The 27,235-nt window shown below is 44.4% G+C and overlaps 1 protein-coding gene across 2 annotated transcripts; it reads right to left on the bottom strand.

The window, feature by feature from the left end:
- Positions 1–66: 66 nt before the first annotated feature.
- LOC6898370 (uncharacterized) lies at positions 67–27,235 on the bottom strand. 2 transcript variants are annotated; one of them, XM_033379004.1, is made up of 6 exons: positions 26,912–27,235; positions 3,123–3,486; positions 2,882–3,044; positions 947–1,196; positions 683–883; positions 67–621 (listed from the first exon to the last, which is right to left on the bottom strand). In XM_033379004.1, exons 1-6 carry the CDS (start codon positions 26,927–26,929, stop codon positions 292–294), a joined length of 1,326 nt encoding a protein of 441 aa, XP_033234895.1. In that variant the 5' UTR covers positions 26,930–27,235; the 3' UTR covers positions 67–291. The 2 variants fall into 2 exon arrangements, with proteins under 2 accessions (XP_033234895.1, XP_015039611.2); XM_015184125.2 differs by having other exon boundaries at positions 2,882–3,486; positions 26,912–27,234.

Raw genomic sequence — 27,235 nt, 5'->3', positions numbered from 1 at the left:
ATTTTATTTCCATAATCCCCTTGATTTGTGTGCACGCAAAGCCTCCCCAAGGATTATCTCGCTCTGTTGTTGCTCCATTGTAGTTGTTTATTAATATTTCATTACAATTATCTGAACTAACTAAGGGACCTTCCCGTTACGGCTAAACTAAAGCGAAAATAATTTATGCGGATCCAACTTAGTTACTAATCTGCCGCCACAAATCCAGTTGGGCACACTCTGAGTGTGCTTGGCATATCCTCCACTCACTGCTCCCTGCTGCCTGCACAGGTACTGCCTCTCGCTGTGCCACTAATTCATCTCGTAGCTCTCGTAGCCCAAGTCATCGCGTCGACTGCGCTGCCCGGCTTTGGGACTCCGGGCTCGCACTGTCAGCTGGCGATAGCCCACTCCTGGCCTGTAGTCAATGGTGGGGGCGATACGTCCTCGTACGCCCCCGTGCCGCTTCTGTGTCTGGTGGTAGAAGCCGATATCTCCGTAGCTGTGCTTGGGCCACATACACTCACAGCCGGATGGCACCGTTCGAGTTTCGGATTCCCAGCAGCCGGAGGCATCGTTCAGCCGGATCAGGTGGATGGTGCGGTTGAGCTGGATGCAGGCGAAGCCTATCGCCGAGCAGATCTGCAATGGATTCGGGACATTCAGGAGCTGTTTATTTGTGTAACCTTAGATTTTGACCCACCTCGCGCTTCTCTCCCCGCTCCGCGAGCAGGGCCCGCAGCAGATCGTTGCCCCTGTAGACGTAGTCATAGTTGTGAACCCGCGGCGGCTGCGGGGCGTAGTTATGGGCACAGGTGACCTCTACATAATGATTAGGGCGGTAGTCCCCGCTGTCCAGCTTGACGGTGACTCGATTGGTGGGGCACAGCGACTGATAGGTTACCTGCGAAACAGATAGTCATGCGGATTATAGCAGCACCCAGCTGGAGGGCACTATGGCGCTCACCTCATCACTGTTAGGGCTAGGAGCCAGCAGCTGTTGAGCGGGAGGCATAACGCTGCGAACGCGACGCTTGCGCACATTCTGAATGCCGTAGGGCAGCTGTTCACTCAGCTCATCCGCATCCTCGGCCGCCACGGCATAGTCTTCCTCGCCCTCAATGTCGACATTGGAATCAGGAGCAGCATCAGAGGTAGCACCAGCAGCTGCTGCATATTCGTTATCATAAAGCTCCGGCTGACCCTCCTCTGGTTCCCTGAAATTGCATATGCATGGAAATTTTAGCTTTGGCAATGAATTAACGCCGCTCGCGTCTCTTGCCCGACAGAAGCTGCCAACGCCACGGATGCCGCAGGCGGGCGGAAATGACTGCGACGGAGTGGAAAAACGACGGTTTTTAGACTGCTGTGTGGCGACTGCAACAAAAAAATAAATTCTTTTTGACGTTTGTTATTTGCATGGCGTGGGATATTCGCTATCCCTTCTCCGCCGCCGCCATCCTTCATAGTCCCTTTTTCCAGCTGGCCAACAAAAGCGCATCATTTTGCATTCAACTGCGGCAAATGCCAATGAATTTTTTAGCTTTCTTTTTGCGCGGCTTTGTTCGGGATTGAGACCAGGGCCCTGCAGGTCCCGGAGATGGTGCTACCAATGGCGTTGTTCTGAGCACGAAGCGGCACAAAGCTCCTCCGTTACGCGGCTGTCGTTGGCTGCCAGCGGATTTCCTCTTTCGTTGTCAATGCTTTACTGCCTAGCCACCATGCCACCCCCTCTGACCAGCGACAGTGGCAGTTTTGAAGGGCTCTTTTGAGGGCAACAACGGCTTTGATAGTTTTGTCGCAAAGTTTGCAAAAATGTTTAGAAACGAATTCTTTTTGGAATTGTTGAGGTGAGCCTGCTCTCGTTCAAATTAGTATGGGTAAAAATAAATAAGTGGAATAAAGATGTTTGTGGCGCCTCTTTGAGAACGAAAAGGGAGGGGAAAAGTGGGACTTGTGGTGGAAAACTAGAACTGCAGAGCCTTGAACAGACATCGATCTATGCAGTTTCTGGTGGGAGTTTGAGAAGGGTTCGAAAATGTTATTTTTACCGTGTGGTAAATGTTATTTTGAAAAAGCAGACACATGAAAGGGTTTCTGCATTTTAAACCAATTAAACCTTTTTTGATCGAAAAGGTAATCTAAATGATCTACTCATCTCTTTATCTATCTGTTTACATATGTATGTACATATATCAATCTGTTGCCGGCTTTCTTCTCTCTCTTCTCCCTTTTTAATGGACAACACTCAATATTTTTTGTAGGGTATCTTTCTATAGAGCTGGAGTGACGCCTTATCTATCTCTCAGCAAGGATTTTCCCAATTGTCTTCTTTCAAATTTCTTTTGAAATTCGTTTTTTGCCTTTTTATTTGTGTGCATGCATTCGGGCGATTGCGTAATCTATGGCACAGACATCACATGATCCGCCTAAGCCTGATCGCGCTAGTCCAAACAAAGAACACAAAAAAAGAACAAAGCAGAGAGGAAAAGCCAAAGGGAGGGAGAGCATGCTGAAAAGCAACGAATCAGCTTAACCGCTTACGTCATGCATAACGGCATTGCATTGCCATTTAGCAGGAACAGGAACAGACTTGCCAATGCGTCATTCATCTCCAATGATATTCGGTGACACTGCAGTCACATGCAAATGTACATATGTACGCAAATACATACATATGTGCACATACACAGTGTTCCATTCCATTCCATCTCACTCACTCACACACACACTGACCATTCCACTCATTCCATACTCACTTTGACTCTCTCATACACGGATAATACAAATTGACTATACCCGACACACCCATCCCGACTATCCCACATCCATTCATTCGCATAGATTGGCAGCACTCGTGCTAATTCTCGTTTGCGATTTCTCTGCTTCCACTATCTCTTACCTTCGACTGATGCGACTCCGGCGCTCCAGCAACAATTCCCGTTGTTGCGGCTGGCTGTTGCTGTCAGCATTGTTTTCGCTGCTGCTGCTGCTGCTGTTGTCGTTGTCTTTGTCGTTGTCCTGGTCCGGGCTGTTGTGGTGCTCGACAACAAACCTGCCCACACCTTGAACGGCCGCATTTAAGTCGGACAATTGCAGACGGAAGTCATTGCCAGCATTCACTGGATCATCATCAAACTCACGCCGTAGTTGTTGCCGTTGCTGCGGCTGGCTTCGACTGAAGTCGTATATGCTGTAAATGGGATTTCCGTAGAGCTTCTGTTGCTGTAGGAGCCCCTGGTGCTGCTGCCATTTGGCCACTGCTTTGTTGTAGTTATAGTTGTCATTGTTCAGCCCGTTGTCGTTGCTATCCGCAATGCCACCAACGTCGCCAAACGCGTAGTTGTAGTTGTTGTTATTACTGCTATATCTATTGTTTTCGAGCGCGACTGCAGCTTCTAATGCGTCCCCGTCCGTGGCATCCACCTCCTCACAGGCCAATGCAAGCGTACGCCTGGAAGACCCGCTGCCAAAGCAGCGCACAGCCAGCATGGCGGCCAGGAGCAGCTGTAAGTGTGGAAGCAAAAAACAAAAGAGATAAGAGTGATACGAGTGATACGAGAGAGGGAAATGGAAAAAACAAATAGAAATGTTAAAGAAATTCTTGGCTCAGCCAATAAACTGAAAAGTGTCAACAGTTGCGTCCGGTGGGGACGGATTCATAATACACGAGCCTTTTACACCATGCAGATGTGGTATATAAATATGTACATATGTACATACATATGTATGTGTGTGTTGTGTGGCCATTTGAATGGAATCGAATGGGGCTTATGCAACAATAGCAGGGATTAATATTTGAATTGTGCGGGTAAGTGTTTCTACGAATGGGATTTATTATTATTACGTATGTAAGTATTTCTGGAAATTTTTCAATTATAAGTGCATTAAGTAAAAAGCATTTCGTAATTGTGAGGGGGCTACGTAACAATCCGTGCTAATCGATCCGCAGATACTCCAACATTTTATGCTCTATTTACTCAACGAACAGACCTCTCCCGCTTATCAAATGTTTAGCTCAGTGTGGCCGACCAAAATCGACCACTAATACGGTTAAGAACTCTGCAGGATTTTGATTCGGCTGCGTGCCGAAACTTAAACAGCCGCCGAGCCACTGAGTAAACGGAACAGCTCCCGAGTCTCCGGGCTGACGAGAAAGTTTAATTCCCTTCTGGACGTTGACAATCAATGCGCGTTGAGAGTAATTTCAAAACCAAAACCGAACCCAAACAAGCTGAAAAGTTTTTGAGTGGGGACCCAGATCTGTCCTCCTTCTATACTTTCTTTGATTTCTTCTGCCTTTATGGGAGAAGGTGAAAGTTTTCGGCAAGACTTTAGACATGTCTGTTTCTGTGGGAGCTGTTGTGGATGAGGATGGGCGATGGCTTTGATTATATGTGGCCTAGTCTGGCCGAAAGAGTGCCTCAAGCCAAATAGTTCGAGTTCGCCGTGCGACCTTTAGCGATAATATGCGGCACGCGCATCCTACTTGTACATTCATATGTACATACATGCTTATACTCGTACTCGTATGTATAGTTGCCCCGCATTCATTAGAGGCACACACTACGTGACCAAATAGTTGGCGCCGGAAATGCTCAAAACTAAGATATGAAAACTGTGCGAGTGGCAATACTCATATAAGTTCCTGTTCCTGCCCCTGCTGCTGCTCCACCATCCGCCACCCATCCTCTATTTCCATTTCTGTAGCTCCACAAGTTCTTTTGTCTCAATCTAGTTTTTGCACACAAAATGTATGCTTATATGGCTATACATATACATAGTATGTATCTGGGATGTATGCAAGTGTTGTTGCCGCTTTGGATTTATAAGATTTCTTTTATGCTCTCTTACGCTCCAGAACCGACCTCGACCCGACCCGACCCGACCCGACCCGGCCTACCGCAAAACTTCTTTCATTTGGGCCGCCCCCTCTATGAGCCTCTCCCCTCCATCATCCCGGCTCTGTTGCCAAGTTTCTGTTTCGGGAAAAGCCAAGTTAGTTTGTCAAACTATTTGTATGGAATTCACAATTTGTGTTGATGAAGTTACAGCCAAGTCTCTGGGCCGGGCTTACCGAGGCGACCGCGTGATCTGCGTGAACTGTGTGAACAAGTGTTTATGGAATTGAATTATTTTCTTTCTTTTTTGTGGCTTGGTTTTGGCGTCTTTCCTGGTCGGTAGGCCGGTAGGCGGTGTGTTATCTGTTTCGGGGCTTACAGGTGGCTTTGTCTTAGTCGGGGCGGCCTACTCTGTGATTTAAAGTTGCTGTCAATAAGCTGCTTTCCCGGGGTCAAGCTAAGGCTAAGGGAAAAGTAAATTTCTTTCGTTGTCAGCTTAAGGCTTGATGGAGGCGGCTCGCCCACTAAATACATATTAGCTATTTAAAGTAAAATGTCAGCTAAATAGAATTTTCGGTTTGTTTTCTAGTGAAATTTTGCATCGCTTTTGCAGATACGCTTATCTGGATCGATACAAACTGACTATGGAAGTACTCCCTTGGATTTTCCTTAAAGCGGCTCTGCCTTGATGCGACTTTCATTTAGATTTCACTTAATTTTCTCTTAATATAGACCTAGCAGGGATTCTCCTTTAATGGGTATCTGCTTTATTTACAATATCAGGGGTCCATCCCTTAACATGGAAGTTCGCCTTTGAAGTACATATATAGGCATTTTGAAATCGCTTCGAATATATTGACCATCATGGATATTTCCTTAACAGGCCTTAATGCATCACAATCTTAAAAAAATTATTTCCAGTATCTGTCTTTCAAAACTTTTGCCTGAATTTTTCGTTCAGGTCATTCTTTTCGGTCTATCATTGGTCATTTATGTATATATTTTTCCTAAACTTAAAAATACAGCGGAAACAATAATAAAAGTGGGGCAATTGAAAATTTAATTTCATAATTTATGGAGTAATGTTTGCCAATAGTTTACACCCTTTCGGGTTTATGCATGCAAATCATTGTTACAATACTCAAAATGACTATGGGGGTATATTAGGTTTGTGGTGAAAGTGGATGTGGAAGTAGATATATTCTTGATCAGCATCAATAGCCCAGTCGATTGAGCCATGTCTGTCTGAGACTAAGAGAGACTTAGAGCTAGAGCAACGAAATTTTATATCCAGACTTCTGTGGTATGTTACTGTTATAAGTATATTTAAAAACTTCGTCCTGCCCACTTCCGCTCCCTACAAAGGGCGAAAATCTGCGGCATCCACAATTTCAAAGATACGAGAAGATACGAAAAAAAATGTAGAATCATATTAATATTATAGCCAGGATGATGAAAACAATTTCATTCTTTTTCGCTCTGTCTTTCTCTATGTATCGGGTATAAATGTAGAGTTGCGGTCGCAGCAGAAACTCACAACGTTCCCCCTCGTTTTTTTATACCCGATACTCAAAATGAGTATTGGGGTATATTAGATTTGTGGTAAAAGTGGATGTGTGTAACGCCCAGAAGGAATCGTTTCCGACCCCATAAAGTATATATATTCTTGATCAGCATCAATAGCCGAGTCGATTGAGCCATGTCTGTCTGTCCGTCCGTCCGTCTGTCCGTCCGTCCGTCTGTCCGTCCCCTTCAGCGCCTAATGCTCAAAGACTATAAGAGCTAGAGCAACGATGTTTTGGATCCAGACTTCTGTGATATGTCACTGCTACAAAAATATTTCAAAACTTTGCCCCGCCCACTTCCGCCCCCACAAAGGGCAAAAATCTGTGGCATCCACAATTTTAAAGAATCGAGAAAACAAAAAACGCAGAATCGTAGAGAATGACCATATCTTTTAGACTGCAGAATCTGAATTGGATCGTATTACTATTATAGCCAGCATCAAGAAAACAATTTCATTTTTTCTCGCCCTGTCTCTCTCTAACACACAGGTAGCATAGGCGGCTTTGCTTAGAGTGAAACATTAGCGCCTAGATCTCAGAGACTATAAAAGCTAGTGCAACCAAATTTGGTATCCACACTCCTAATATATCGGACCGAGACGAGTTTGTTTCAAAATTTTGCCACACCCCCTTCCGCCCCCGCAAAGGATGCAAGTCTGGGGATATTCACAAATCTCAGAGACTATTATGGCTAGAGTAACCAAGTTTAGTATCCGCACTCCTGTTAGATCTCACTAGAAAACGTATATCTCAAAATTTCGCCCCACCCCCTTCCGCCCCCACAAAGGACGAAAATCTGTTGCATCCACAATATTGAGGATACGAGAAAACTAAAAACGCAGAATCATAGATAATGACCATATCTATCAGATTGGTGAATCTGGATCAGATCAGATCATTTTTATAGCCAAAAGGAACAAATCAATTTGCAGTGGCTACGCAGCGCCCGACGTCACGCTCAGACTGATTTTCTGTCTCTCTCGCACGCACTCTTTGTCGTGTTGTTAAATATTAGCGGCGTCTGCCGGAGGAGAGCCATACTGACTTAGTATCGGGTATAACCGTAGAGTTGCGGTGTCCGCAGCAACTCACAACGTTCCCCCTCGTTTTCGTTTATATTTAATAGCTCTTTTTTGAGTGGGATTTTTATTCATCCTCTGCACTAACCCCTACGTAACCCCTATGTTGCCATTTAATTATATTTTTGCAATCAAACAACATACCTCGTTCGGCGTTCGACTGGGCACCTGTCGAGAGTGCATGTGCACAGACATGTCGCACCCCTTATGTGAATGGGAGTGTGTGCTTATGACTCATATATATTGCATAATTTGTTACATTCCCAGTTTTCAATTCAATTTGTCTGCACGGCGGCAATTGTTCGAAATAAAAGTTTGTCCTTGCAAGGGTACAAAAATGGGCACAAACAACCACATGGATCGCATGGATAGAGAGATAGAGAGCAAGGGACGGGTGCACCGATTTGCATGCCTGTAGTGGTGTGTATATGTGGTTGGAAGTTTTGATACCCTTTAATCGTTGAATCCGTGGGTGTGATGGTAATATACTAGATCTGGGCTTATCTTCGGAGATAACGGGGGCCTCGAGGAGCTATTAGGCACCAAAGTTGAGCTCTATTGTTATTTAGCGCTATAGATATTGCCCACCAACTATCACCCATTTCTCATTAGCTATTGCCTTTTATGTAAAAAACGTCAGTTTTCCCTACTTGAATGCTTATTGAAGAAGCGAATATCTTAGGGTATCCCATTGTCGGTTCATGGACTTTAGATTTTTCGTCTGCAGCGGCAACAAAAACCATCGAACAGCAGCAGCCACATCGTACAAACAGCACTTTTATCTTTTCGATTTGTTTTAATTGTTGCTCTCTCCTCTGGTTGCCGATTCTGTTGCTGATTCCATTCTGTTGTTGCAGCTGCTACTGCTGTCGCTGTTTCTGTTGCTGTTGCTGTTGCATGCACCCTCTGCCACAGGCAATTTGCTGCATCGGATACATGCTGCTGTCTGGCGATTATTGGCAATTGTCAAATATTAGTTTTTTCGTTATTGTTTCATCAATGGCATGAAGCGATTTTAATTAATCGCAAAACTTTGCCAATTTTAAAGTTATCGCCAGCCACAAATTGGCTTGTTGCTAGCTTTGGCCATGTATCATTTTGTTGCATGTTGCGGTGGCGAGCAGTTAACAACATTTCCCCGGTTCTGCTTTTCAATTAAAAGTCATCACAGGCGTTGACGTTGGCAATACCTTTGGCCTTGGCGTTGCTCCAATGCTACGCATGCGATGCGCAAAAATCATCTGCGCCTGCCATGTGGGAGGCTACGTTCAAACTCTGGCAACCACCAGATTGACAGTTCTGCGGACTGTTAATCCCATATCTAAAACAGGCGAGTCATCTCCTCGTAGCTCTTCCTTTTCCTTTTCTGGCCATGCCACAGAAAAGCTCCCGCTTAAAGTCGCCCCAGTCCCTGTAACCACAACTACATGGCGGCAGGTATGGAGGGATAGAAAGGTGAGCAGATGCAGGAGAGAGAGACCCAGGTAAGTATGCCCTCAGTCTTTCAGCAGAGACTTTGATCCTTTGGATGTTGCTTCGGGGCTGCTGCCGCTGCTCCTATCACACACAGTGGCAACCAAAAGGAGCTTTAATGTTGCAATTAGTGGCTGACTTTGGCCATTGCCTTATTTGCTGCCTCGTTTTTGTGGCCCAGTGGTTGCTGGGGAAGTGCATTACGTGATCCCACGCCTCTGGCTATTTGAATCCTATCCATCAACGGCAGCACAAGGCACTCAAACAATTGCCTTAAGCTTAAGACCGACGCTCCATGCAGCTCATTCAAATGGAATGCCAATCGCCTATATTTGCTCGAATGCTACTCGTATTTGTAAATGGTTTATTCGGTTGCAGCGCAGTTTGTCTGCCTTTGTCTGCCCGGGGCCCTAGTAGTGAATTTTGGGCTAAAATGTGAAAATTAAACTGAGTCTGCGCCCAAATAAACCACGGCAGATACTCAACACCATCATGAAAGCATCGTGCAAGCGATATTTCATCGGGATCTAATAGATATTTTTCTACTGCAGATTTATTCATGCCAGAGTAACAGACATACCTTTGAATGACTACGCATTTTTCACAAAATTATGCTTTTGAGTTCATATTGTTTTCATTCATCCTCGTTTGATGGTGTAATGGTTACAAAAAAACAAGACAAGAATCCTGAAATTGATGCTCTGAAAACGAGAGTCGATGGTACTTGCATTTCTATTCGAGAATTCAAACAGAATTTCTGAAATCGACCAAGGAACAATAGGCACAAAGCATTCCGAAAGTACAATGAAAGTATAACTGCGCAACCAACCCACATGTATTTTTGTAAAGCAAAAACTACTTTCTGTACTCTATTATTGTTCACTTTTCAGTGGTCTTTCTTTGGCCCATCATTGCGTATTTTTGTGTCCCGTTCAGTATTCTTTAATTGGCTCTTTCTTATACTATCTAGCAGATTCTAAATCAGATGCCATGAATCTTCCATAAGTCTATTAATTGCATAAATGCGCTTCCAATTCCAAGCCCTTAATTAAAACATAACTTGCTCCGGAGCATCGAATAAGTATTAGCGTCAGAGTTGGAAGTGGATTTCCGGAATTCCAGTATGTTTGGTGGTCTGCTTTTGTTTCCATCTTGATTGATGCAGTACCTAAAGGAATAGGCCGTTGTGCTGGTGTGTGTGTGCATGCGAGGCATGTGCAACAAGTGCAGCAATGCAATCAATGCACAGCTGTACATTTAAATGTGGCCCCCAAGCATGTGTTTGTGGCAGCGTGAGGAATTTCAGCTGCTTTATTGTGGCATCTATCGTGTAGCGCCATGCAGAGCTGAGGAGCAGATCAGGAGCAGGAGCATATTGAAATTGTTGCCATAGCGTGCGTCGTAATCCCTGCCATCGATGACGGGGTTAAAGCCTGAAAAGGCCCTCCAACCCTCGACGGCTCCGAGGCCAGAGCTGGCGCTGAGGCCAACGAAAAAAATGTAATAAACGCCAAGCAAAATATTTGTCAAATCAATTTGGCTCACACCCTATGAGTGGGTGCTGAGAGCGGCGAGTGAGGGGGCGAAAATATGCAAAGAGTTTGTCAGCTCCACATCTCCACAGCACCACAGGCACACGCCCACCCACCCACATACGCAAACACACAAGCATCATACACACATAGTTACAGCACTTTTGTGTTGAGTGAAAGTCGATGGAAAGTTTCGTCCCTGAGAGATAAATGACACTTGGAGCTGTTATTTCTCTTTCGTGCAGGGTACCCTCGGCTGGTGGCCCCTTCCAGGAGGTTTTTTATAGTTGATTATTTCCTAAATTTGTATTAATTAATGAATGTTGATATTTATCTCTTCCTGAAATTTCATTGTGCTCGTGTTTTGTGCTCGTACCAAATCGAATTTTCCTAATGCAAAGTACTTCCAACCTTTTATATACAAGTTAAGCTTTCGTGTTCATTTCATTTGAAAGGGTATTTCAGCTTCCGCATACTTTATATTCTTTATTTTTCTTTTGTTGTACTAGTGTTTTTTTTTATATTTTATTTCATTTTATTTTATTCCTTTCTTATTTGCAGTTTTGCCCTTTGCGCCAGCAACTGCCTAACGGGAATATAACATGACAGCGACCCAAGTCTCTCTGTCTGTCTGCATGGCATTCTCACGTGTGGGTGTGTAAAAAATTATTGAAGACACTGTTGATAGAGGGAAACATGGGCATTCCCGCATTTCGTCTGATTCGGTTGCTGCTGCTGTTTCCAGTGTGTGGCACATGCTTTGATTGAGGTACGCCGCGCCAGCACCATTGGGGGAGCACGAGTACGAGTATCTCCACTTATTTATTACATTCAAGGCGCTGTCTGTCGCCTGGGAGACGGCGCCACTAACTTGCCAACAGGCAACGGAAGAGGCAGAATCAGGACGGGCGACTCCCAAGGGCCCAGGATGTCGGCCTCCAAAAGGGCTGCAAATTAAAGTTGACCAACTGTCAGAGGCCACCAGGCTCAAGTGGCAACCCCGCCGCCGCACATCTTTCTTGGCGTAAATTCGCATTAAAATATGTCAAGACGACAAAAGCCTTCGCCTATTCTTGGTGGGATTTTCATAATTTCCTCAGCAATACAATAGAGACTTGATAGCCCGTGATTGCTTTTCATCTGGTCTTATCCCCAATCCCTTGATTCGTTGTCATCGTCTCCGGACAAATTGATGCTTTGACATTGTTCGAGCAAAAGTTTAATCTCTATCATCGATGGAGTTAAGTCGCTTTGAGTTATTCTCGAGCATATAAATATTCGCAGCTGGCTCCTATCGAATCTTTTTTTGGTATTGCTTTGGAACTTCTGGGACTTGGGCTTCAATTTATCACCCCAAGTGAGTATAGTATCTATATCTATGTCTTTGTTCTGGTCATGCATCATTGGGAAGCACAACAGATTGCAAGGAAGGAACACAAGGCAGAGAAACAATTTCAATCAGCAGAGGAAATGAAGACTATCTTCCTGGACTTTGCTGCTGCTGCAGATGACCCAAAGAAAATCAGGAAAAACGTTCTGCAATTATAGTTTTCCAGTTGTCATTACTGCTCCGAACTCCATGAGAATTTTAATGTCAGGCCTCCCACCGAAGTTTGTCCGTAATAAATGTCATGTGAGGACCATTTCCTCTGACAGAAGTCCTTTGGTCGGGCCTACTTAATGATGTCCTAGTCTGGAAACCGCAATTGCAATTGCCATTCTATGTATACTTGTGCAGTTATTGCAAGAAACTTTGCCACCAAGTGTTGTGCCATCTGTGATTGTGGCACAAGTTTGCTCATATGCGAGAATAGTATCTATATCTGTGTACATATATTGTGTTTGGTTGCAGCTATGCCGCAAGCTCGGAATGCATTCCAAATATATCTTTGCTTCGGTCAAGCATCAAGTTGAGAATGCATGCCAAATAAATCCTGAGAATGCCTTTGCTTTCCTCTTAACTTTGTGCAGAGGAGAGTCGTTTGAAATTATGCCTGTGACATGCACAGAGGAAAACTCGTACTTCGACCATCTTCCTGTAAACAAATTCTGGAAATTGAAATAGTTTTGGGTGGAAGGTTTCCCCGCTATCGTACAAGTCCACATTCCAGAACGGATGTCCCACACTTCATGTGGAGATATCGAAGGATATTAGTGGATTGCACCTGTTTGTAGGATTATTTAATAATCCATATTACCATTCCTGCCATTGGGAACCTCTATCACTTTTGAAGAGGAAACAGCATCATCTCCTCAAGAGAAGAGAAGAGAAGAGAAGAGAGGCCATTTGACGAGCTCGCAACCAACTGCGAATCTTATCACAGGCCTGACCTTTCTCTATCAGATATTTGCTTTAGATTGAGTGAGGATAACGATTTTATCAGTGGTTGTATGTATCTCAATCGAATAATACTACGTACGCAGTAGATAAACTTGAGCTCGACACAAGTTTTTGGCTAGGGACTTGTGGATTTTATTTTATTTACTTTTCTGCCCCAAATCAGAAGATACAATAAGTGCTGGGAGAGGGAACGGGTCCGGACCAAACCCCTTTCACAATTTGGCAAAAAATTGCGTTATTCAAGATGAGGAAGATTGTCAGTTAAGTAGCTTCAAAGTAGCTGCAAGAGTACCTATGTATATTGTGCTTAGGGATGTTTAGATGTGTGCATGCTCGGATACAGATACGAGTAGGGTGAAACAGATGCAAAGTCGCAAAGATGGAAAGATACTTGTACAGCGCTACGGATAGAGGACAGAGGTAGGTAAGCCAGCCATTCGAGTGGCAATTTGTGCGTGCAGCGAACCGAAAGCAAAGCCACTCGAGTCGACTCGAGCCACTGGGCCACATGTGTAGCCACAGCCAAAACTATGAATGGAACTGCTGAATGTAGAGCCATCCAAGAGGTTTGTTATACTGTCATCTCTCTTGCGAATCTAAATCAGCTGACATGCTTCTCTGTTATTCCTCCTGCTCCAAGGTTATCCCGGGCACAGCAGCTCAATAAAATAATCATGAGCTTTCGTTGGCCGGAAACAAATGTGCATTTAACATTCATGTTGGCCCCATCCCATCCACAATGAAGGAGCCAAAAATCAAATGCACACATGCAATCCCAGCAAGGACTTAATCCTTGTCCAGCACAATCTTTTCGCCCCCTTCCCGCCTCTTTGGCCGACTCGCAGAGTTATGTAAAACCAACCACAAAGTCATTTCACTGAGCGGATGTTTGCGGCCAAATGAAAGGACACGCAGCTCGCTCCGGCCGTAGATGGCAGGAGGGAGGAGAACGTCCTGTGTCTGTCTGGGCCACGTTTAGCACGCGAGTGCTCGTAAATTGTGCTGGTCCGCAGCCTTTCGGACAGTTTAATTTCGATTTCCCCTTTATCCAACGGCTGCGAAAATGGCGCGTGCAGTTCTCTGGGAAAGCGAAAGAAAAATGGCGAAAACTGATGCCGGATGCCGGGCAATGGCGAATGGGGCGAATGGCGGATGGTGAGTGGCGGATGGCGGATGGGGGAGCGACAACTGCCACAGATTCCAAGTAATTCGTAATGCATAAATAAACGCATTGCAAGAGGACATTAAGGAGAGATGTTCGAGCCGCCTCGTTTCCCTTTCGATCTGGCAACAGCTGCAGCAAGAATTCTTTAAGAGGCTGCTACTCTAAAGAACGCACAGAAACGATACTACACTGATTCTACTCTGTAGTCGCGTTTTCCAGCTGTCAGCGCTCCTCCCGTCGTGACATTTAAATTAAGTTCGTGATTTGGCAACATTTATTTTGATTTACACACATTTGCGTACATGAAAGTGTAAAAAATCTAGTTTTAGCCAAAAGGGAAAGCACCAACAACAACAACCGGCGACAGGGACATACAATTAATTGCCTTGTCATGGCTGAAAAATTAATTTCCATTTTTGAATGGCGCCGAGTTGAAATGCTGACACCGCGTTGATTGCATCCACAACAGCAAACCATCCCACGAGCATTGCGCATACGCAGAGGTGGCTGTAAGAATAGGATACTCTGTGGTACATCCACATTAGCTCTAATGCTATGAGGAAACATAACATATGGGGTAACCACCACGGTATTTTGACACGTAGAAAATCCATGAATAAAGTAAAAGCAAACCCTCTGCCGCTTTAACAGTTTTAATAACTCATATGGAGATACACTTTCGTTGTTCAAAGGTTTCTAAAAAGCTTTACGTTTCATTCAAAATATGAAATGAATTGAGCGACAGATAGAGTACTCTATAGTGCGTACCCAGCTCCCATTCACAATGTTATCCATATTGGCGTTTTTGTCATACAAACCTTTTATGTTCTGATAACCAAACACATACGCACAGAAACGGGAAAGGAAGAGTCGGAAATAACTGAGGCCCGGACTGGGCCTCAAACACGTTTTACGTTCCGTTTGTCCGTAAAGATACTCCGTACATCGAACGGGGAACAAAAATGGAAAAAGGTCAAGTGGCGGTAAATAAAAACTGTGTTTTCGGCGATGGCATAAAAGTTTATATTGCACATTCCAGCGCATGCAGGGACATTTAGGCATAAATGGCCGACTGTACATGCGAGTATATATATTTTTTCAATATAAATTTATTCTCTTTCACTCGCTGGCTCTTTCCCATCTCGAATTTGGTTATCACTGAAACGTGTGTCCCCCTTTGGCTCTCTCCGTGGTGTTGACACTGACCGACAAATATTTTATTGCTTCCCGTTCCCTTTTGCCGGGGCAGCGAGAGTCGCATTAAAAACAAATCAAAGACAAAACACATAAACACATTTACGAGTTGAAAGCTATCGTTCCGTTGAGAGTTGCTTTGAAAATCAAGAATTTTTCCCATTTTCTTATATCTTTGCTCAAGTACAAAAATTGTCCTTCAATATGAGGCAACAATTGAAGAGAAGGAGTCCCGCGTGACTGGTAACAACTGTCGTTCAACTTCACATTCTGCTACTGACGGCTGATCGACGGCTGATTCTATGTATGTATGTATTTTTCTTTTATTAAGATTAGTAGAATCTATTGTCATGAAAGATGTCATTGTTCAATGGAAAATGTTCTACACCGATTCAACCGACTCATTCGCGTTGTTTACTAACTTCTATTGCCATATTTGATTGTGATCCAAAAGAATAATTTAAAATTAACGACAGAATAATTACAATTTGAGGTCGCTTTCATTAAGCAGCCACATTTACCACACAATTGTTTGATATTCACATTTGCTTAGTAGAATGTTTAAACGAATCAAATACAAATTAGAGCAAATGTATGATAATTAAACCCTGAACATTTCCGTATCAAATTTAATTTTGTAACCATGGAAATAAACCATCACCAATACCGTTGGGCAAGCGAACAAGAGGACCGCGAACATAAATTTCGGTTTGCCCGATTGGTTATTGGGGGAAATTCAATCATCATAAACTGGGCAGATATAAATCGTATCGTATTGGCTCCGTGTTTCATTATTTTTAATCAACTGATGTCCATTAATTAGCAATCTCCCGGTCTATGCCCGTGAATATGTTTTTGCAGTCAAATAAAATAAATAAAAGCATGATTGATGTCCGCTAATTAACTTGAATATTATTGTAGCTGTGATTGTTGGGTTTTTCTCTTGATGGTGTACCTGTGCACGTACTGTACACGAAATGGGAATCGGTAATGCTCGTTAAGTTCGTATAATCAGCGCCGGTCTCTTCATTATTATCTGCATATAAATTGAGAGTTGAAGCCTTCATCAGCCTTCTAACGTCTGGCTTGAGCGAATATACGAAACAGGGTTTCTTTAATCTTTAAGCCGCAAGTGTAATTAGTCACAATTTCAGGCCTAAATCTTGCGGCGTTGTCTAGTCCTGGTTTCGGGGGTATTTCCTTGTGCTGTGAAACGCATTTTTGGAACATTCCCGGAATGATTTGGCAAAAGTTTTTCGATTACCCTGGCCTCTAGTAAAGGGGCGTAACAAGGACAGCTATTAGTGAAGCGTTCGTTTTGCCCATTTTTATGTGAGAAGTTTTAATGATTTACGAGTTACAGTGCTGGGCAATAGTCGAGAACTTTCTGGGGGGTGGTGTGCACATTTTTGACCCTGGCAACACTGGCAATTAAATCTCATCTGGCAACACTCGCATGTTTGTCATTCCTTCGGAAACCTCTCCACCCCCCCACCACCCACGGCTAAGGAGTGAATGAGTGGGATTTTGGCTGGGATTGAGGATTGAGTGTTCCATTGATTGAAATTTACGATTTGCCCTGGCGGCGGCTCAGAGTGCGAATCCGTTATGAATCGCTTTCCCAGGAACGGAAATGTTGTCATCGGCAATTCTAGGCGCCATTTTGCCTTTTGGCCACGCCGCGTGTCACTTTTATGGCAAACGGAAGTCCTTGTGTTATTTATGTGCTGTGCCGAATGCTGGGGAGGTGGGTGTCGGAGGAGGTGCCGAAGAGGTGTCCCCGCTAAGGATGGGGAACTTTCGCTTTAGACGTTATTTAATAGCTTATTAGGGCAGGCAACCCCGATGCCACCGATGAACAAAAGGCCATGTGAAAATCCAATTAAATGTGACATCTGCTGGCCTCCCCGCCCCGAGAGAGACCTTGGCGTGATTTTGATATATGGCTTGAGCCAGAGCCAATAATCAATTGATGAAAGTTTCATTCGATCGGATGAGGCTCTAATTTATGATTCACAGAGGAAGAACGAAAGAGACAGCGACAGAGACGCCGGCTCGTGTGCAATGATAATTGACTTTTCGAAATGACGGACTGTGTGGGCCAGCCCCACAATTAGTTCAACATAATGATGTATCATTACGGCCAGTAATTCATCAAGCATGCCCTCTCTCCAATGCCTCGCCACTGTCCGCCCCTGTGGCATAGTCCCTGCCACCGCTCTTATAAATCACAGAAAAGCCAGCCAGAGTCGGGCCCACCATACGTATGAGCAATTTGATAAATATTCAAGACAAATATGCTAACGAAACTGTTCTCAAATGCGACTGGCAAATGACACTCTACTCCGTGCACTCAGCGAAAAAATTGTCTTAGAAGTTTTCTTTTATTTTAGAAAAAATCTACACAAAAGCCATTAGTTTTGGGGCCCTACATTGTTTTTTTCGAGTGCACATTCCGTATTCCGTGGCATTTCGCCACCGTGTCTATTCCACCTAGCAGGGAGCATTATTTAATCTCCATTCTCCTCGTTGCTTTCCCCATTTTATCTGGCCGGAGACACGCTAATAAGTCTGCAACGTGACACTTGCTGCGGAGGGTGTTTCGGGAAGAGGGGTTTCGGTGGGGTGGCATAAAGTTTTGGTCTCGGACAGCCGCAGGCTGCAAATGAAGAAGTTGACTTTATCGGGCAGCGGCATCATGAAGCAAATAAATGGAAGAACAAAAAATTACCGCTGCCGCGAATGTAAATAGCAAACGTGAGGGGGTTGAAAGTGAAGGGAGGCTGGGGGCAGAGGACAGTGGGATCGGTGTCAGGTCGGAGCTTAAAGTGACAATAAATGCCGGCGGTTATGTATAAATTGCTAAAGTGTGCGGAAAGATTTACGGGTCCAAGAAATGGACCAAAGTGCTGGAAGAATGCTTTCCATTCTGTGCCTGCTCCTTTGCCTTTTGGCCAAGACTGTCGTGGGCCGTGGCAAACAAATAAGCACAGCTTAGGGCCCAGACCCAGGATAAGGACGGGGACCAGGCCAGGTGCTTTTAGTCTGATTGCCAGGACCCGGACAGAAGGCAGCCAAAGAGGCAGTCACCGCCCACTCAAAATGACAGTTTTGCCAACAGTCAACAAGGCCGCTTGTCGCTTTCAAGAGGCAGAGACAACGCCATGCTGTGATAGAGAAAACTCACAGAGATAGGAGGACGAGAGAGTGGTTGAGATTCCATTTCAGACATTGGCTGACTGCTCATCAAGTGGTCAAGAATCTGTTGTGGTCGCACTCATGCAGCCTGCTGCCACTCAACCTGCTGAGGCTGATACTGCTGCTCCTTTCGACCTGGCCTAATGATCTGCATGAGGGTCAGTCGATTGGCTGGCAAATTGATTTCAATTAGCCTGACTTTCGCTCCCCATTGCCTTCCCCCAGTCTTCATTCATTCTCTGCCCCCATCAGAGTTATTAAAAAGTGTTGGAGGGAAAAAGTGAGTCGCGACAGACGGCGCACATCATTCACACGTTTTCGCATAATTTGGCGATGGAGAGTCAGGGCCAAACATCATTACTCCTCCCTCCGCTTTCCCTACTTACTCTCTCTCGCTTAATGAACTGGGGGAGTGGTGTCTCCACTCCGCTTTCTGAGAGCACCCTTGAACCATTTGTCGCCATATTTATTTTAATGGTTGCTCAATTTAATCACTTCGACAGGCACCACATGCCGATGGGGTGTACTCAGGATGCAGGATGTATGGTAGGTGGGTGGCAGAAGTGAAGAAAGCGAGTGGAAAGTGAAGAGGGTGACAAGGAAGGCGGGTTCGTGCACCCAAGGATCCTTTTATTTTTGTGGTTGGAAAATGTTGCAAGCTTTCATTTTATACGACATTTAATTAAGGGAGCGAACTTTTTTTAAGTTTTAATGGAAGACGTCGAACCAAGGAAAGCACGGATAAGTATATACAAATATGTATACGAATACAGACGTGTATGTACGTGGGCCGGCTCCCCAACACACATTACGCAATACTTTGGCACACTTAACGCGCCTCTTGAATACCCTTACAACAGAATGGGGCATGTGGCATGTTTGATGAATCAACTGATTGACAACTGATTGGGGTATAGATATATTATCTATAAAACATATAGTACATATATAATATTTTAGTAAGATGTTTAAAACATCTAAACCTTACAAAACAAATACAAACAATATACAATCCTAAAGGTTCGATTTCCCTAGAGTATATATGTATTCCCGATTCATTTCGTGGCGCAAGAACAATTTCCATTTTGCCCATGCACTTTGTTTAACAGTTTATTAAATTGACTTTCATCCTCGCATACTGAAAAATATTTTGCGGATAAATATTTGAAAATTTATTAAATCAACCCGGCAATGCATCATCTTTCTCGCCTCACGCCTCTGCCGCTCTGGATCTTCTCTCGCGGGGTAGGATGCCAGTCTGTGCCGCCTGCATTTTGTTGCTTGGCCAAGTGAAATGAGCTGCATCCGGGCTTTTCATATATAGCCGCTGCAGGCGTTGCTTTTCTTAACGCCCGAGCACTCTCCTGCCCGCACTCACATGTCCTGTCCGCCTGCCAGGCCACGGGCTACCGCTGCATCCTGTGCGATTGTGTGTCTGTGCCTGTGCCTGTGCGTGTGTCTGTGCGAAAATGTGGCATGTGGCATGTGTATCTGTGTCGGGTTGTGTGTTTCTGTGGGTATCCTACGCTGCGTACTTTATTCCTTTTCCTGTGCGCTAGCGCACTTCCGTTGAGCAGACACAGATACGGCCAGTGGGTAAGGAGCCCAGCGAATTTTGATGCATTTCCGGGGAAGCATTTCACCCATCCCAACACCCCCGTAACTCCCACAATGTGTGCCACATTTGATGGTAGAGCGCGCCTGCGAAGAATTTATGTTCAATCTTAGAAAAATAATGATTATCTTTTATTTTATGGTTGAGCGAACGACAACGATGAGCTCCAACGTCCTGGGGCATATGTTCTTGATCGCTTGAGCAGAAACTGGAGTCGGAACAATAACTCTCATATGTCCAGAGCTCCAACGGATAAGCAGGAGGTGAAGTAGGAGTTGACCCCCTGTTTACAAGACAATTATAGAGCGACTCAAGTGGCACTTGCTTCTGGCGCTCGCGACAATTGAGTGGAGACCATTCATTACGAGCACCCAAAACAATTTAAACGTGCACTGAGACTGAGGGAGGGTCTCGTCGCTGAATTTGTGGAAGGTCCCCAGTGCACTAAAGGGATGGGATAGTTGAGTGTTGTCTATGGCAGGGGGCATAGATCGATGGACCCACCGACAGCTTATGCAAGTGATAGTTAAGTAGATGCTGACGAGCTTCTTCCTTTCACACCCTGACAGCAATTATTCAAGTTGGCGTTGCCTCGTCACGATTATGAAGTGAACACGAGGCAACGTAACAGCTACATCCTTACAATGGCCCGGCAGGAAAATGGAGCCCTCACTTTGTGGAGGAACTTTCCACGGATAACGTCACTCAAGGCGATATGTATTCAAGCCGCACAAATACCGTTACGCGCCCTCAAAAGTGCGCAAAAACCTGGGAGCTGGTTTGGTGCTGGATGTGTTGTGATGTGATGGGGTGGGAAAGGATCTTGAAAGCCCACACTCAGAGCACTCAGACTGCTGGATGGTAGGATGGTAGGGGTACAGGAGTGTAGTGGGTAGTCATCTAAAATTGAGAAAGAGATGAGTTTGTTTCTGGTAGAATCTACATTTAAAAGATGTCCAAATTCTTGCAAATAGCTATAGAACATCTCATCTATTGGGGGTTTTTTTCCAACTGTGCACAGCGAAGAGCCAAATGGAACCGAGGAGGCCTGATGCATAATGTCCAGCCATAAATTCCCATTAAACGTTTGCGTTGTGTCCTAACCCATCCGCCCACTGGGCATCGTTCCATTTTGTGGTGTGCTGTTGGCGCTGCTTGCAATGCATTTGATTAAGTATACGCCCTGTGGCAGCGGCAGAAAGCCGCATGTGGCATTGCATTCAAATGGGAGTGCGGAATTTTCGATTCCTATTTCGATTGCTGTGTGGGCAGAAGGGGGGCGTGGCAGGTCGACTGGCGGAGTCAACTTTTTTGGCCGGCCATGTTGACTTTGCGCTTAATTGTTTTATTATCCACGAGTGCTGGCCACCAGACAGAGACACGGGCACCGCCGGAGGCACAGTCCCAGCCACACTTGAAGTCTGCCCCTAGTTTGGCAGCTCTATCCCTGTCGTTGACCTCGTTGCGCAGGCCACTCCTACTGGCACCCGTATAGTCTCTCCAGGACCTCATATTTTGCCGCCTTCCCCATTCAGTTCGCTGAGTTGTCGAATTCAGAGAGAGAGAGAGAGACAGAGACAGAGAGAGAGCAACCGAAAGCTGCTCCTGCTGCTGTCTGATATACGAGCTTCTGGCGGCAAATTATATCAAGTGCAGCACTTGAGGCAGTTGGCCAGGATTCACGAACTTCTTTTCTGTCTCGACTGCAGCCTCGGTCTCGGTGCCGGCTTTAATTACAGTTCTGTGAAAAATCGTATTACCACGTGCGTGTTATTTTTGCGAATCACTGAATGCAAATGAGTACATTCAGCCTGAGATGCAGTCCAATTTATTTATTTATTAACAAGCTACTTCATTATGAGGCCTCGATGCCACAAACAATTCTCCCGCTCCAACGACCACTCCAGTGCGGAGTTTGGGTCTCCTCTAAGCTGGCTTTAACAAGACAATAAGCTGGCACATACACACAATAAAATGTTACAAACTTCTGGCTATGTGTTGTCTTTGTGTTTGTCCTGCGGTCTGAGACTCAACAAAAATATTTGGACACTGCAGCGTGCAACAGGAGGGGGGGGGGAACCGAAAGCCAAAATACCTAAGGCAAACAATACTCGTACTCGTAAGAGAATTACTTTAATGGGCAGTCGTTGACCTGCCGCCACTCGCCGCATCCTTGTCCTTGGCCAAGGTAAGCAATTGGAAATGCTCTGCGTGCCGGCAATCCATAAGTTTTCCGGCTCTTGGCTCTTGGCAATCTGGTCACATAGCCGGGGACCCACGTCAGCCACTTCCAAATGCATGCACAGTTGACTTGTCAGCCTGTTAATTTGCTAAATAATTTTGGAATTCTGACCAATCCGTAACGAAGGCAGTAACTCAACATGGCACGCCCCGTCCGAATCAGGGCAGAGGGGCGGTGGGGCGGGTAAACGGCGGGTGCCAAATGTTCGGCACGGCAATGCGTGTAAGCAAAATCCAGTTTAGCCTAATTCGGAAGGGATACATTCTGGTGGGGCCAGAAACTATTTATGATTTCCCAACACGAACGATTCCCCCAGCCACGCGTCCACACCTTCTGCCACTCACCCTCCGGATTATTTGTTTGCCGTTTTGCTGACTACTACGTGAGATTGTTCTACGTTTAAAAAAACAAAAACAAGTTTGAACAATAATAATAGTACTGCCGCCAATATTTGGAATAGAAGATACCCCCACTTGAGGGTCTTTTGTGAGGAAAAGGTGGGATAAAGCATTCTCCACAAGATGGAAACTACAATTGTTGATGCTGATCGAGAATTAGATACATGTGTATATACTTTTTTGGATGCAAAGCGCTTTTTGCAACATATGTATATGTACACTTGTGCGAATACGATGTGCCCCAAGAGTATTCCCTGAGTAAAGGGTATGAAAAAGTAAAGCAACGAATGTTCTCCACGTACATGTATGCATGAGTGTAGACCCCTGGAAACACGTTCATCAATTAGCGCCGAAGATTTAATTGTGGCACGTGTGAACTTAATTAAACGGCATTAGTTTGTATAATTGCAGTCCCGATGCGAGGAAGGGACCCACCGTCACTTGTGAGGTCCTGCGCAATTTAATTGCAGCTCTTTTCCCTCAACTGCATTTGCATTCCAATTAATTTTAGAGTACGCATGCAATATGTATTTTTTTTGGGGCCAGTTTCGAGTTTCGAGTGGGGAGAGGGCAGAGCAGGAGCAGCTACTCGGTTGGTTATTATTTAAGGCTGCTTGCCGCAAAGTGCTGGGTTTACCGCAGAAGAAGTAGGGGCACCTGCACCTATGTTTCATTTAATTAGCATTATTGTCATGGAAACCGCAAAAAGCTATTTGCGGTGTAAATTAACTTAGTATCCGAGCGAGGGAGCAAGCGACTGCAGGTAAATATAAATATTTTTAATTATATTATACCAGGAGTTGTGTAAACTGAACTAAAATTTGCAAAATGGGCTGATCCAGGTCAGAACACCACATCTGTGCGGCAACTAGGAGCTGGCAATGCACTTGATCGCCTAGGCGGAAGCCAAAGCGCTCTGCAAAATCCGAAAATTTAAAAATTAAAGAATTTAGCTATACGATATGCTCTATAGCACTGAATATCTTCCCTTCAACCAAATATCGGGTTTCGTTGTTTTTGGAATATTTTAAAGGCTCCACAACAAATGTCTTTTTAACCGTAGGTAGACATAGCAAGTATAATAACACTATAAATATACAGGTAGATATATACAATTAAGAAAATCTCGCCTCTCTTCAGACGTGTCATTCCCTTTTTAAAACTCTTGGAAATATTTTCTGAAATAAATGCAAGCTGTCTCTGTCATGAAAATGTTTGGAATTTCATGTTATTTTGTTTCAATTTGATTTTCTTTTAGGCCAACAAATCCGAGACCTTGAGTCGAAACATATGTAAATGCAAAATTGACTTGAAGACTGATTCATCTCAAAATGTTTGGCATATCGAGTGGCTAGTGAACATGGCCAAAACGAACAACACAGATTACCCGTGTCGAATGTAGACCATTCATTTTCGGCTATAATGCGAAATGATGTTAATACTCGATGGTCTAGGTGCACCCCGGGTGCTTTGTATTTGTGGAAATGTTTGCAACAGAAAGATGGAAGCATTTTCGACCCTACAATCGATACATTTGAATATGAATCTCTATACGAAATCGAAATCGTATTTGGCTGATCTTTCTGTAAGAAGCAAGGGGTATTTTATGTTGACCAGGTCCTGGACAAACTCCAGTGGCGCCTAGTCCCCACACCGCGCAGTTAGATATAATGAAAGGCTGCACACGCACGACCGAAATTACAAACAATGAAAATTCTGCTCTAATTTCTGGTCAGGCTCAGAAATTACCTGAAACGACAAACAAATTTCTGCGCAAAGGAGCAGCTTATTTAATTCTGTGTAAAAACTATGGTCGTTGTTGTACTGTAGTTTCTGTTTGCTGTTTTGGTTGCATCTGCCTATGCCTATGGGCTGGATTTTAGTTGAAAATTTTCGCACCGCGCTTAAATAATGTAAATATAATTTGGCTGTTTGCCCGACTGCAATTTGGCAACATTTTATGCGCGCTCATGTTCCATTAGACAGAGCAGAGATCCCGTTTTTGTTCTGCTCCTCCGCCCGCCTGCAGTCAGGTGACAGGGCCACTAATTAGAGTCAATAATGTGGACGGACCGAGTGCGATGTTATGCGAGTCGGTTGTGTCCCATTGTTGGCGTGCTAAATAAATCAGAAAGTAATTAAAACAACATGAAGAGTTTCAGTTTCAGTTACAGCTTCAGATCCAGTCTCTGTTTCAGTTTCAGTTCCAGCGGAAGCGGCACTTGGCCTCCCTGCCACTCCCATGCTCGTGCTCCTACCCTTCCCTGCCTTGAACAGCGGTGCTTCCTGCTTATTTAGCAAACGAAATGAAATAAAAACAAATACAATCAAATTGAGAGCAACTGAGGCGAGCCGAGGCATCGAACACTCTTGCAGTCGCACTCCGATGTTAATCTCAATCGGTAATAGAAATAACCAAATTCATTTTGGACTACTAGTTTTGGAGATTGCTTGGATTCTTGGATGCTTAGATACCATTGCATCTTAACAGAATCATTCGCATTGGGATTATATTCGAAAGGTAATAAAAATACCTCTTGAAAGGGTAACAGCAAAACTGTACAAAAGGACAACAAGGGAGGTCGGTTGGTCGGTCGTCGGAAGCGCAGCCACAACAGAACTGTTTGTTGTTTGGTTGTGGGTAATGGCAGCGGAATGAAATGCGGTGTGGGTGAAAGAGTGCCACGACCCAGGGGAAAATAGAGAAAACAAAAAATAAAAATAAACTTAATTTACGTTTATTTACTATGACAAATGTTTTCGAAGGAGTGCAACTTTTAATTGCAAAATTTATTTAATTTCCCTGCGCTAGCGGATGTATTTTGTTTCGCTATAGTTCGTTAAGTTAATCAGAATATAAGCGATGAAAACCGAACAAAATTCAGCGGGAAAATAACATAAAATAACACTTAACATAAATTTGGTTAAAGAAAATATCCAAAGAACTGAAACAACATCTGGCTTTTGACGCGATTTCTATGTTCGAAACTATGCCAATGCAAAGATAGTTTGGTGCCACAGTTTGTTTGACCCGCACACTGTCAAATCCATTCAGCTGTAGAAAAAGACGCACAATTTCTGGATGGACATGGGCATGGAAAGTGGACCAAGAAGAGCAAGAAATATACATTAGTGGGGAAAAAGTGTGAAGAATTTCCCATCTCATGTCTTTTTGTTCTACTGCCACAGGCGGAATTTTCATTAAGGCATTTTTGATGTCTAATTTGCATATTTTTGCAGCTGCCCGAGATGCCAGGCAAGTGACACGTTAAGCATTCTCAAAAAATGGGTGTGCCACCGGGGAGGGTGGTGGCACGGCACCATACTGCACTTGAAAGAAAAGTGCAAGCGGGTTTTTCTTGTTGCATCGCACCATTCCCCTCTCCGTAGCTGCCACTGTGATGGCCGGCTGTCAGTTTCTAGTTGTCCCACGGGCGGCCGACATCCTTTCAGCCCAGATTTGGTGCCTGGACAAAGTGTCGAGTGGCAACACTAATTCGCTTGCAGCATGCCACAGCAGAACGAGCCGCTATGAGCAGGGACACACATTCACACTGTGAATTTCACAGTGATCCATTTTGCATGTTATACCCTAAGAAGAAGGTATTATGACTCTGATCAAATCCGGTTTTTGGCCTAGGAAGAGGCGGAGGGAATCCGAATTCTTTTTTTATTGTCGGTACGTATTATATAAAGCGGATCCGCCATTATCGTATGTCACTATATCACATAGTTGCCATTTACACAATGTACACATCTTTAAGAGTATCTAATGCCTCTGCTACCAGAAATTGCCTTCAACTCTTGTACTTTTTATTAGATTTTCAGCTAAATTTGTGCCTGCGCTTTTTGCTCTTGGGTTTTTGTTAATTTCCAATTTTGAAACCCACCCTCTCTGCTTGTGCGAGAGTGTGTATACAGCTGTGAATATGGTCAACATGTCGCTTGGCTCATGGCATTAATTCAATTGCTGTTTGCATACATACGGCCGAGCCGGAGCGAGCGGAGACGGATCTCATGTTACTTGCCTCCGCCCCGAAATGTAGGCAACACGTTGAGTCCAGACAGTACAATTATGGGGGTATGGATACGGAAACTCTAGGGGGAGGTTTCTTCCACTTCACTCTTTCCAAAATGGAACTAATAATCAGAAATGTCAAGAACAAAGAGAAAAGCATTCTCGTGTTTGGGGATCCACAATTCGTTGCTTGCATTCTCGTATTTTTTTTTTTTTTCAATTTTTGATTGCTTTTCTGTGCCAAGAATTTTTGAAATATTGTTCTACTCACCAAAGCCTTGGAGCACATGGACTATGCGTACTATGGCTCGATTTAAAAAGCTTTATTTTTCGTTTCGATTGGCAATATTTATTTTTGAGAATGTTTTAACTCAATAGGGATTCTCTACGGCAGGAATGAGATTCATTTGGTCTATTCCGCGGGCAAAAAAATCACTTGTACACAAAGGAGCACTTTGAGGCGATCAACTGCAACGCGTCGGGTTTCGAGGTTCGTTGGAGCGAATGATGCGCGAACAGGTTGAGGCTATGCCATTTATATGGAAGTGGCTACTTATATAGAAGTCGCAGCGCTCGAAAGTAGGCAGCAAACTTT

The sequence above is a fragment of the Drosophila pseudoobscura genome, chromosome 3 (assembly GCF_009870125.1).
Source record: "Drosophila pseudoobscura strain MV-25-SWS-2005 chromosome 3, UCI_Dpse_MV25, whole genome shotgun sequence".
NCBI lineage: Eukaryota > Metazoa > Arthropoda > Insecta > Diptera > Drosophilidae > Drosophila > Drosophila pseudoobscura.
Note: the sequence above shows the minus strand (reverse complement) of the source record. Positions and strands in the feature narration are given on the sequence as shown.